The sequence below is a fragment of the Lepidochelys kempii genome, chromosome 26 (assembly GCF_965140265.1).
Source record: "Lepidochelys kempii isolate rLepKem1 chromosome 26, rLepKem1.hap2, whole genome shotgun sequence".
Lineage (NCBI taxonomy): Eukaryota > Metazoa > Chordata > Testudines > Cheloniidae > Lepidochelys > Lepidochelys kempii.
The window spans coordinates 1,380,491-1,393,771 of record NC_133281.1 but is presented as its reverse complement, the minus strand read 5'-3'; the positions used below and the strand labels follow the sequence as shown (position 1 = coordinate 1,393,771).

At 40.4% G+C, this 13,281-nt stretch overlaps 1 protein-coding gene across 1 annotated transcript in view; it reads left to right on the top strand.

The window, feature by feature from the left end:
* Nucleotides 1–13,281, top strand: part of LOC140903508 (disintegrin and metalloproteinase domain-containing protein 18-like) — a 41,656-nt gene that overhangs the window by 6,921 nt on the left and 21,454 nt on the right. The window contains exons 7-12 of the mRNA XM_073324869.1: nt 1,386–1,451; nt 6,129–6,200; nt 7,631–7,797; nt 7,908–7,989; nt 8,699–8,835; nt 10,887–11,067. Coding sequence (XP_073180970.1) covers nt 1,386–1,451; nt 6,129–6,200; nt 7,631–7,797; nt 7,908–7,989; nt 8,699–8,835; nt 10,887–11,067 — 705 coding nt within the window. The remainder of the gene's footprint in view (nt 1–1,385; nt 1,452–6,128; nt 6,201–7,630; nt 7,798–7,907; nt 7,990–8,698; nt 8,836–10,886; nt 11,068–13,281) is intronic.

Here is a 13,281-nt window from a genome sequence, read left to right as displayed (position 1 = left end):
AAAGCTATTACACGGTGGTAATTTTGGTTTATTCAGTATGTCTGATACTTAGACATTGGACAACTCAGTTGTGGTAAGAACAGTCTTTTGCCTCTTCTGGTTGGGCATTGTGGTAACACACATTATCTTCCTGGACCGTGGATTGAAGCACGGGGCTGCTCCACGGCAAGAAGAAGCCATTACTTTATTAGGAAAGAATGTAGCTGGGAAGCAGTGATTCTTGGATGCTTGTGGGAATGTGATCCAGTGCCCTGAACTGGTTTGAGAGATCATGATGTCCTATGTCACCACCTTGCTCAGAGATGTAATATTACTAAAGGGGACATTCCCATCTCGATGGGGAGGGCTTTTGGCACACAAGCCCAATAACAACTAGTGGGACAGCACTCCTAATTTTTCCTTTGGGTGGGGTGACCAGTCCTTTAGACTCCTAAATATCCTTCCTGGATCCTCACTCTGTTCAGCACCTGACACAGCTCTGGGCACCTGAAAATTGGTAGTTCTAGATGTAAAGTGTGAGTCTAAGTACACATACATATGTAGACAGTCTCCCACTTTCACTTCTCAACATCAATGCCGCTACACGACTGGTTAGGAGAAGGGTTTTCAGCCATGCCCTCAGAGAACAATATAGCTTTATCTCTTCAGACTTTGTGCTGATCCAAATTACTAGGTCAAATTGGGAACTAAGGTGAGAAATTAAATGGTGGTGGTGCCAGTGACTTGCCAGTGCAGTATGCATGGCAGGACACCTAACTATCCCACCAGAGAGAGAGTTTTGGCGACATTCAAAGGTCAAAATATGGATCGAGGGCAGATGGGATGTGTAGATTCTGCACAGATGTTTAGAGTTTGCAGTCTTGACCTCACATAATTTTTCCTTTGGGCAGGGGGGACCAGTTCAAGTAATCTTTGACTGAACAAATTTGGCTCCAAAATGTCAGATTTTTCACTTTTCTAGAGTCTGTGATAGATTTTGGCTGGTCTGAACCAGCTGTACATGTTGCTTCCGCAATTTTGGTTCAGAGGTTTTGCTAATAGTGGAGAGTGAGTGTCATTGTCAAAGGGATTCTCAGCTGTGAGATCACTTATTAATTTAATTTTTCCCATTACTGTTCTCCTTTTTTTAAATTCTAGTAACTAAGAGAAGTCCAACTCTGTTGATGATTTTAGAATCTTGTACATTCCTTAATTTGTGACTTCTCAGAAGTCCAGGGCTATTTCCACAGTTAGATTTAATTGTTTCTGAATAGCACTAATTTAGCTTGGCCATTCGCTCTATCTTATTTTGTGACTTCTGCTCTCTGTGTCTCATTCACACTGCTAGTAATCAGCACAAGAGATATAATGTAGAAGTAATTCCTTAATATACTTTTTTCCTTAAGTCAAAACAGAGTTTCATCAGATACTCCAGATATCTGGAAATGCATGTGATTTTGGACAAGGCTCTGGTAAGTCTAAACTAATTAATCATTTATATTTTCCTATGGTATTGTCTTAATTTTTATTGCAAAAGCTGAGTCCAGCTCTAGAAACTTCCTCTCTGTCTCTACAGCACATAGTAGGAGCATACACACTTTCCAAAATGTAAATGTGGCTTCTCTCTTACCCCCACTGCTGTCTTAAGCATTTTGATTAATCCTATGGCAGGTTCAAAAATTGATGCATATTTGACTGTCTAAGGTTAATGTCCCAAGATTGCCCCCTTTCAGAGAGAGCAGGCACCTCACTTAACTTGTTCTCTGGGCAGCCCCAGCCCTGTGGTCTGGTTCCGGGGTATAGGTACAGCCTTCTGGCTGTGCCTTTAGTGAGTCCATCCCCTTTCAGGGGATACAAAACAATCCAAACAAAGGAAAATATTTACCTGCCTCTCTTCCTTGTGTAAGGGAGAGGGAAGCAGTCTTTCAGGCAGTTTCAGTTCCCAGTCCTCAGTGCAAATAAAGGTCAGGGCCAATGTTTCCTCTGAGTTTTTCCATCCATGTGTGGAATAAATTTTGTTATGTGAAGCAAGGTATGTGGGAATGTGCGCCACCAGTAGAAACAAAAAACCTAGATATAATATATATTTTTTAAAAGTTACCATAGGGATAATTACTCCAGCCAGGACAGGTTAGGCATTTTAGAACTCACCACTCAAAGAATTAAATGTAAGTGTAAGAGAGAAATAAAAAATTATGAAATGCATAGACCAGTCAAAAACTAAAATAACACACTTTGAAAGAATAAAATTACAGAGAATATATGTGCATTGCAGGAAGTACCAAGAAGTAACAACAACAATCATACAAGTATGTGTTGGGAGGGGAGTGTGAAAGACTGTGTGTGTGTGAGAGAGAGAGAGAGAGACACACACACACACACACACACACAGACTGTGTGTGCGCTGGCTGCTGGGGAAGTTTCTGAGAGACACCATGCACTGTGTCTTTAAGGCACTCACTGAAAGGTCTCCTGGCCCTGACTTCCCTCCCCCACTCTGCGGAGATGGACATGGGCAGGAGAGAGACAGAGATAGAAATTGTGTGAGCTGTCTGCTGGAGAAGTCTCAGAGACCATGTGCTGTCCCTTTAAGGCACACTCACTCACCCAGAAAGCTAGTTCAGACCTCCGACCACAGCAGCTCTCTCCTGCTTCAGTCCTGGGCCCTGTCCCCTCTCCCCGGCTCTGTGGAGATGGGGGAAAGAGGGCAGGGACACCCTGACATCAACACCCTCTCCTTTCTCCCCCCCACTTTGCACAGCCGGCAGGAGGGTCATGGGAGCAGCTGCAGGAGCAATGTGGATGCAAAGTAACAGGGAGGAGGGGCACCTGAGCATATGCTGCTGGATGTGCACAGCACTTGAATCACTCCTGGGTGGCTGTCCAACCATGTAGCTTAGAGGGAACAGAAGTCAGGGCTTAATCCTGGTGGGATTTCAACAAGGAAAATCAGCCCAACCTGTCTCCTTTCTCAGTGGGCTTAGGCAAGTAGCATTCACAAACTATAGGTCAGTTAGTGACACAGGGCCTCCAGTCTGGGTGCCTGAGCCAGGGTCTACTTGCTTCTGAGTGCCACTGCAAGGCTTTCAAGGGCTTGTCTCCAGGCCTGACCAGCCTCACAGGTGCAACAGGTTGGGGTTGATTATGACCACAGGAGTTCCTTAACACTTGCTTGGCTTGTGGCCGGGTGTGTATGTCATCTCCTCCACCACAATGCCGCAGTACTTTTAACCCCAGCAACAAACTTTTAATGGCATCGCCATGCTTTAGAGAACAATTGTGTAGTTCCCGTTTTAGAAGTTAAATATTACTGTGGTGGGTTTCTTTGGTGTTTTCCCCCCTATGAGGATGAAACACCACAACAGAGGCTCAAACTCTGTGTATACCCCAAATTAAAAAAAAAAAATCTGTAAGAGGACCAAAAAATACCACCATGGCTAAACAACAGAGTAAGAGATGCCAGGTCACCGGGGCCATTGCTTCTCCCCACTTCTAAAGCATGTGCTGCCATACCCAGTGTTTTCAAGGAGATTTCTTTCTTTAAACAGAGGTTATCAAGCAAACAGAAAATAGTCTTAACTCCATCCTTGGCCCCAGGCTTCAGGGCCACCCTTCCCAGGGGTCTCTGGCACTCCAGCTCCTGGTAGCCTCCCAGCCTCAGTCAGCTCTGCTCCTCTTGAGGAGCAGCAGCTGCAGGGCTGCTTCTCTGAGCCTCTGACCTCTCCCACTCCAGTGTGGCTTTTCCTCCCCAGGGCTCAGCCTGTTTCAGTCCTTCCTCCTTCCAGGTGCCTATTAGCATAGCAGCCCTTTACAGGCCGAGGTGTAGCCCAGCCCTCTTTAACTAGCTGGATTGGGCTCACCGGCTGAAGTCCAGGGGAGCTGGGCTCAGTCTATCCACAGAGACAGGCAGTTACAGACAAAAAGTCATCTTTCAAAAACCGGAAATCAAATCCTACAGAGGAAAATAGAAAAGAACATAAACTCTGGCAGGTCAAGTGTAAAAATATAATTAGCAGGCCAAAAAAGAATTTGAAGAGCAACTAGCAAAAGACAGAGAAACTAACAGCAATTTTTTTTCAAGTACATCAGAAGCAGGAAGCCTGCTCAGTAATCCGTGGGGCCACTGGATGATTGAGGTGCTAACGGAGCACTCAAGGAAGACAAGGCCGTTGCAGAGAAGCTAAATCGATTCTTTACATCGGTCTTCACCGCAGAGGATGTGAGGGAGATTCCCACATCTGAGCCATTCCTTTTAGGGGACAAATAGAGGAGGTTTGGGAACAAATTGATAAATTAAACAGTAATAAGTCACCAGGGCCAGATGATATTCACCCAAGAGTTTTGAAGGAACTCATATATGAAATTGCAGAATTACTAAGTGTGGTATGTAACCTATTGTTTAAATCTGCTTCTGTACCAGATGACTCACAGATAGGCTTACTGGCCTGTAATTGCCTAACTTCAGTATGAGGCAAACTGGCTGAAAGTATTGTTAAGAACAGAATTATTAGACACATAGATGAACACAATACGTTGGGGAAGAGTCAACACTGCTTTTGTAAAGGGAAATCATGCCTCATCAATCTATCAGAATTTTTTGAGGGAGTCAAAATGCATGTGGACATGGGTGATCCAGATTTCAGAAAGTCTTTGACAAGGTCTCTCACCAAAGGCTCTTAAGCAAAGTAGGCAGTGATGGGATAAGAGGGTCCTCTCATGGATCAGTAACTGGTTAAAAGATAGAAAACATAGGTAGGAACAAATGGTCAGTTTTCACAGTGGAGAGAGGTAAATAGTACGCTCCTCCAAGGATCTGTGCTGGGAACAGTGCTGTTCAGCATATTTATAAATGGTCTGGAAAAAGGGGTAAATAGTGAGGTGGCAAAGTTTGCAGACTATATTAAATTACTCGAGATAGTTAAGTCCAAAGCTGACTGTGAAGAGTTACAAATGGATCTCTCAAAACTGGGAGGCTGGGCAACAAAATGGCAGAAGATATTCAGTGCTGATAAATACAAAGTAATGCACATTGGAAAACATAATCCCAACTACACATACAATATGATGGCATCTAAATTAGCTGTTATCACTCAAGAAAGAGAACTTGGAGTCCTTGTGGATAGTGGTCTGATAACATCTGCTAAATGTGCAGCAGCAGTCAAAAAAGCTAACAGAATGTTAGGAAACATTAGAAAAGGGACAATAAGACAGAAAAAATCATAATGCCATTATATAAATCCATGGTATGCCCACACCTGTAATACTGTGTGCAGTTCTGCTCGCCCTGTCTCAAAAAAGATATATTAGAATTGGGAAAAGTACAGAGAAGGGCAACAAAAATGATTAGGGGTATGGAACAGCTTCCATATGCGAGAGATTAAAAAGACTGGAACTCTTCAGCTTGGCAAAGAGAAAACTGAGGGGAGATATAATAGAGATCAATAAAATCATGAATGATCTGGAGAAAGTGAATAAAGAAGTGTTATTTACTCCTTCCATAACACAAGAACACAGGCTTGAATGAAATGAAATGATTAGGCAGTCTATTTAAAACAAATGTAAAGAAGTACTTCACACAATGCACAGTTAATTTGTGGAACTCATTGTGAAGGGATGTTGTGAAGGCCAAAAGTATAACTTGGTAAAAAAAAAGAATTAGGTAAGTTCCTGGAGGATAGGTCCATCAATTAGTCCAGATGGTCACTGACACAACCCCATGCTCCGGATGTCCATAAACCTCAGATTGCCAGAAGCTGGGACTGGATGACAGGGGATGGATCACTCGATAAATTGCTCTGTTCTGTTCATTCCCTCTGAAGCATCTGGCACTGGTCACTGTTGAAATACAAGATAATGGACCAGCTGGACCATTGGCCTGACACATTATGACCATTCTCATGTTCTTATGATGGCTGCTTTGTCCATTCTACCAAATGATCTGGGAGGATATGACATGAAGAAAAACAGATAAAGTTTCTCTGAGAACTGGGAGAGAATATTTTAAGGCAGGTACCACAATCTGGAAATGGCACAAATAGAAAGAACTCATTTGGACACTGCATCAGTTCCTAAGGGAAATGTTACATTCAAAGAAACATTGCACAGCAGTGATATGTTGTTGTAATCTAAAAAGTTGTGTTATTTTTCAGTATGACTATATGGGTTCAGACAAGGATGTTGTAACGGAGAAAATAGTCCAGCTTATTGGCTTTGTCAATAGTGTAAGTTACTGTCTTTTTCTGTTCAATATTCATATGGGAAATGTGGCTGTTCTGAGTCAGTTTGCTGGTAGTCATAGCCTAGCAGGTAGAGCAGGGGGCTGGGATCAGGACTCCTGGGTTCTATTCCTGGTTCTGTCACCGACCTGCTGTGTGACTTTGCTAAGTCACCTCACATTTCTGTGTCTTTTTCTTCTGTAAATTCAATATAATACTTATCTGTGTCCTACATCACAAGGGTTATGTGAGACTTATAATGCTCTGAGAACCTTGGATGAAAGATGCAGTAGGAGAAGAAAATATTATTACCTCATGAAGTCCAAATATTTTATAGATGATATTATTCTCTGGTGATTATTTAATACCAGTTTTCACCCTCAGGATACTCAGTCTGCAGCAATTAGATTAAAAACCATTTTATATTCCTCATCACCAGGATTAGCTCATTCACCCCTGAGAGACATCAGAGACGCCAGGTACTCTGAGCCATCTGAAAATAAAGGGACCTGCAATGTGTCCCCCTTTAGAATTTTTTTATTGTAAAATTACTCTGACTACCTTCATTGTGGGCACTTGTTACTGTTGTTATGATATCCGTGAATCTTTTTCTGTCTTAAACTTCCTTAGGTTATGTTTGTAGTGTATACAGTATTGGTAGGATGATGAGCCTCAATCTTGGCACGAGGATTCCCCAGATGGGCAATTTTCCAAACTCGACTTTTTACGTGGGTTAGCAGTGCAATTTAAAGTGTATAGGGTGATCTGGGGTTGAACTCAGACTGCTAACCTCAGTTGAAAGCCAAATTGCTGTGTCTGCATTGGTATTTTAGCCTGAGTTAACTAACCCGAGTTAAGAATGCACCTGTTGTTTTTTTTTTTTCAGTGTAGACATAATCTTAGTTATTTTAAGTTAACTTGGTCATAAGAAGAACTGTATGCATCATTGTAACTGTGTTGGTCCCAGGATATTAGAGAGACAAGGTGGGTGAGGTAATATCCTTTATTGGACCAGCTTCTGTTGGTGAGAGAGACAAGCTTCTTGAGCTCACACAGAATTGAAGAAAAGCTCTTTGTAAGCTTGAAAGCTTGTCTCTCTCACCAGCAGAAGTTGGTCCAATAAAAGATATTACCTCACTCACCTTGTCTCTCTAATAAAAAGAACTGACAGTTGTGATGCACTAACTGAGAATTTATTTTGATTGACTAGGTTGAAAAGGATTGATATGGACTAAGATGTTGGATTTTAGGATCTTTCAGTACTGTGTTTTCCTTAACATAGATTACAACATTTTATTGTGGGGACATCTGTGGCTATACACTCTGTGACAGTCCAATCCATAGTTTGTTACACTCATGGCCATTGCTTATAGATCTTCCAGTACTACAGTGCATATAATGTAACTGATCTTGTATTTCCTCTGTTACATTTTCAGATGTTTACCTCTCTTAATATGACAATTGTGCTGTCTTCATTGGAGTTCTGGGCAGATAGTAACAAAATTCCTATAACAGGGGAAGCTGATGAATTATTACAAAGGTTTTTACAGTGGAAAAATATCCATCTTATTCTACGGCCACATGACATAGCATATTTATTTGTGTAAGAAGAACATTACTTTATTATTAAAGAAGATGCACTAGAAATCTTTTAGACTGTCATTGTTTTTAGAAAGAATATATTTATGATCAAGAATCTTTTTTGTGCTTTAGTTACAGGGACCAACCAAATTATGTAGGGGCATCTTTTGCAGGAAAGCTGTGTCTGAGAAACTATTCTGGAGGGGTTGCTCTGGTATGATATAATAGAATTTACTTACCTGTACAAGTAATATACTGTATTGGTTACTTACAGTTCTGACCTTTGCTTGTAGGGGCAAATCTTGCACCCACCTCTACAACTAAGAAGAGTCCCCTGGCAACAGAATCAATGCAGCTATGCTGTGCAGGGGGAACACAGAATTTAGCAGGGCCATTCAGAAGTTAAACACCATGAGAAGAGGAGCCTTGTCTCACATGCTGTGGAGCAGCATGCAGGGGATGATGAAATAGAAATGGAGCCAAAGGATATCCTTGTCTGGGGTCCTCTGGTTTTCTGCTCTGGGTGGTGGCTCCAAAAAGGCATCACAGATTATTTGAGCCACTGGGCTCGGTAGCCACTCCATAGGATCAGATGGAAAGATTCTTGCCCCTGCACTTCTACTCTGCACTCAACTTGTCTACTTAGACTAGGCACTGCACAGAGGATTCGGCCTCTGGAGAAAAAGTACGTTAATGAGTGTTTGAATTCAGGATTACACATGTTCTTTGTAACTTCCTTCTAGTCCTGGAAGTGGACAGAGCAGTTTCCTTACAATGGAGTATGCGTTCCGTTCATATATTATGTCTAGTGCAGATATCTTTGTGTATGTTAGGCAGGGCAGAAAACAAAAAATTTAGATTTTTATCACAGTTTGTTTCCACAGTTGAATGAACTTTTAGCACTTTCTTTCTTATTATATTAGTATCAAAGAACAATAACACTGGAGACATTTTCAGTCATCATTGCACAGCTGCTCGGGCTTAGTCTGGGAATAGCATATGATGATTCTAGGGATTGTCAGTGTTCAGGATACACCTGCATAATGCACACCACAGCAGTGTAAGTTTTTTTTTAATTATTATTAATTTATGTACCTCACATAGCATTGCATTATTTATTATATTTAGAACCATTTTAATATGCATACAAGTGCTATCATTCTAAATAATGCCATATTAGGATATATGTAGACTTTTGTACCTCTATATCACTGTTTTAAGTCCATCCCAGTTCATTAGTAGCTAGAAGTTGTCTGTGTGTATGCCTATGTGTGTTGGGATAGTTTGGATATATGGAAACATATCAACAAAGAATAGGACTGTGACCTATAGATGGATGGATGGATATCTAGATAGAATTAGGTTTCAGAGTGATTGCCGTGTTAGATATAGATATAGGTCATATCTAGATAGATATAGGTATAGGTCACAGTCCTCCTCTTTGTTGGTATGTTTCCATATAACCAAACTATCCCAACACAAATGTCATCAGCTGGGAATCTCTGCAGAGGAGCCGACAGACTGACTTACTTTCTCATCCCCGCGATGGCCCACAAGATTTAAAGCAGATTAGTGACAGAGTGCAGGAAAACTTGCACTGTTGCTGCTTGTCATGTGCATAAAGGGAGTAATTCAATCTGAGGCTGCCTGTCAGTCAGGTACTTGCCATGAACACTAATTTGATGTAAAAATCTAAAATAAATAAATAGTACTTTCAGAGATTAACAGTTACAGGAAATATTTCGCTTTTCACTTAAGAACAAAATCTGTCTCCTACCCTCATCTTTTAAGTCCTATTTCTCTATCTAAGCAGTTGTTGATAACTATGTGACTTTTAATGTCTATGTTCCCGCTGAGCTACAGTCTTGAAATTAAATACACTAATTCATTATGTGCCACTGAATACAGGAAAAGCCCTAACTTGGACCTTCAGAGATCATAAGGTCTTTTATTATCAAATTTCAAATGTTCAATCACTCTTAGTTTAAAACTAGTCCACACTTCTCCATTTTCTCCACCCTTTTTTTAAGCTTTCCAGTTTATGTTATGTACAGATGTGTACTCACTATGGGACCAATCATGCAAACTCTTATGGATGTAAGTAACTTTACTCACTTGACTAGTTCTACTATGTAAAATTACTCAAGGGCCTAAATGTTTCTAATATTAGTATAATGTAATGTGTCATTAAAATTAAATTTACTGAGAGTTCCGTCTTCTTGTGAGATGCTTTATTGTCTGTGATGACAAGAGGAGGGAAAGGGGAGACAATTGTACCAGCCCCATAAGCTCGGCCCCACCCCCCAATGTTTGTAACTGGAATGTCTGGAACTGGGGTGAAATGGGAGGGGATGGGGCCACAGCAAACATGATATACTGGGGCTCCAGACTTCTCTCAGTGGGCTTGTAGGTGGTACTACACTCAATTCAATATAACCGCTGATGACAGGAAAGAAAAAAAATCTGGTATTTATATTATAGGTTTCCTAATTGTAGCTGCTAGATTGATTACTATTAAACTAACCTCAATTGCTGTCAAGTTTTCACTGAGGAGAATAAACAAGTGTTCTGGAAGAGACAGAAAAGGTATGGCCTGCAGTATCTTTAGTGGAGAGACTGAGACAATGACAGTTTAGAAAGGTTTTGCTGTTCTGCTTGTGTTTTCCTAATTTAACGAGGGCATCCTCCATTGCATGTTATGCCTTCTTCTTGCCCTCAGTTGGCTGCAGCATGCAGTCTGTCTGGGACCCAAACACCATTCTAGCACAAACTTGCAAAGATATTTTAAAAAATTATATTTATTCCTTCATTGAGGCAGACATGCTGGGTCAGAGGCCTCCAATTTGGAGAAATTATTTTAATTTGAGGTTGCCAGTTCTATTTAATTTATTTCAGCCAAGAAGAATGTTGAAGGCAAGTGAATGCACTTAAGGTGCCAGGTTAATAGCCACATTCACCCACAAGGCAAACAGTTGACATATTTTTAAAAATCCTTAATTTTGCAACCAAAGTCATTTTTGTTTTATTAAAGTATTTCAGTGGCATGAAAGGATATATATTTTACAAAGCATGGAGAATACTTTAATGATGATATTGTACTTTATGTTTTAGACATTCCAGTGGGACAAAGACCTTTAGCAACTGCAGTATAGGAGACTTTCAAAGTTTCATTGCAAGTGGAGAAGGAGAATGCCTTTTGAACAAACCGTATTTGAATGCATCTTATAGGGCTCCCGTCTGTGGCAACAAAATAGTGGAGGAAGGAGAGGACTGTGACTGTGGCACACGAAAGGTTAGGAAATAAATTCCTGAAATTTAATATGAATAAATAATTCACAGTTCCATACCTTGAGACGGAAGAGAAAATTAAAAAAATAAGAGATACCTTATGGGTCCAAGAAGTGCTAACAAGACCTCTGGATGAAAGGCCACCTGGAGCCCTTGAGAAAAAACATTCAACTTGGAAATGCTATGGAGGTGCTTTTTCTCAGCCTCATAGTCAGGGTTGTGTTCTGAAATGGGCTTTAAAATGGAACATAAATTTCTGTTTTTCTCTAAATGTAGATAGACGTTCAATATGAAATTTCTCTTTGAATTTCAAATGTAGCTTTATTTGATTTTTTAAATTTATAATAGAAAGCATTTGAAATTACTGTTGTTAAAATTTGTCCATGGCATTCTGCCTTTTTGATTGTTAAGTGACATCTTCAAAATTGATAAACTTGAAGGAAGCTCGTGCAACAGATGTTATTTGTTTTAACTGACAGTTTATTCACCAACAGGTAGCTGACAGATAAAACCGCCATCATTAACTACGCTTTTATGCCATATTTTATCCCATATCTAAGTATGTTTTATGTGCAGCTTCTGACGGATAAAACCTTTTCCTTTGGCAGCTATACTTCTGTCGCACAGCTCCAGGAACCACCCCTCCAGGCATACCTTTCCTTCACTCATCTGTCTCCTCTCTGAAATGTTAAGACAAGTGTCAATCTCAATGTATCTACAAGGTACTGTGTACTCTAGGTCCAATCCAGGGAAGCATTTAAGCATGTGCTTAACTTTAAAAATATGAAAAAGTCAATGAAACTACTCATGTAATTAAAGTTAAACACTTGGTTAAGTACTTTGTTGGCTCAGATCAGAGAGCTCAGCACCTTTCAGGATCAAGCCCCATAAAAGCCCTACGAAATGAATATATACAAAAAAATTCATTGTGAAAACAGTTAAGAACACTACATGCTGGCTTTCTATCACACCCTTCACCAACCTCCCTCCCAACAAAACATTCCTCCCTCTACAAGCACACACCTTGACTCTACTACAATTAGTATACAGCAGAGACCATCTACCACAATGTTATCTGCCCCTTCTGGGGATGACAGCCTTCCATTACTAATCTACTCCTTCCAAACACAAAAATATACTATATTAGACATTCACAACTAATAGCATTGGGATGGGGACGTTCCGTAAAAGGATGTGCACAGAAGGGGAGGTTGAGGAGATAGAGTTAAGGATGCGATTCATGATCTGTGGTGTATGGCTGTTGTGATGAAGATAAAATGTGTGCCTGTGGGTAGAAGAGTAGAGGATATGTACTGTAAGGTGACTTGACTTTTAATTTCCTTGCTTTTGTGTTTTTGTATTAGGTATGTTATATGTGTAACAACCATAACCGTTTTTATATTCTAATAGTATTTGGTTTGATACTGGTAGGTCAGCAAATGTTCTCCAGTACTAAAGTTTTAAAACAGTGTAGTGACTTTCTGCTTATTTCAGAGACAGTAGCCTCTCTGTAGTTAAGGTTGGAGCTACTGCATGATTCTATTATAAGTGCCTCCTAACTTCACCAGAACTTAAACCAGTGTAGCTGAAATTGCTTGGTAAACTGGGTGCAAGCAAACAATATGTATTTTAATACTGCCAGATGTAAATGTATACATCAAGGAACAAAGAATGTGTAAGCCATACTTATAGTATAGGGGACTCTACCCTGGAAAGCAGTGATTCTGAAAATGATTGGGGGGCTTTGTGAATAATCAGCTGAACATGAACTCCCAGTGCGATGCTGTGGCCAAAAGGGCTAATGTAGTAGTTGAATGCATAAATGGGAATCTCGAGTAGAAGCAGAGAGGTTGTTTTACCTTTGTATTTAGTCCTGGTGTGACCACTACTGGAATACTGTATCTAGTTCTGGTGTTCACAATTCAAGAAGGATGTTGAGAATTGGAGAGTGTTCAGAGAAGAGCCAAGAGAATGATTAAAGGATTGAAAAACATGCCTTATAGCGATAGTCTCAAGGAACTCCATCTATTTAGCTTAACAAAGAGAAGGTTCAAGGGTGACTTGATCACAGCCTATAAGTACCCACATGGGTAACAAATATTTAATAATGGGCTCTTCAGTCTGGAAGACAATGGCTGGAAGTTGGAGCCAGATAAATTCAGATTGGAAATAAGGTGCATATTTTAAACAAAGAGGATAATTAACCATTGGAATATGT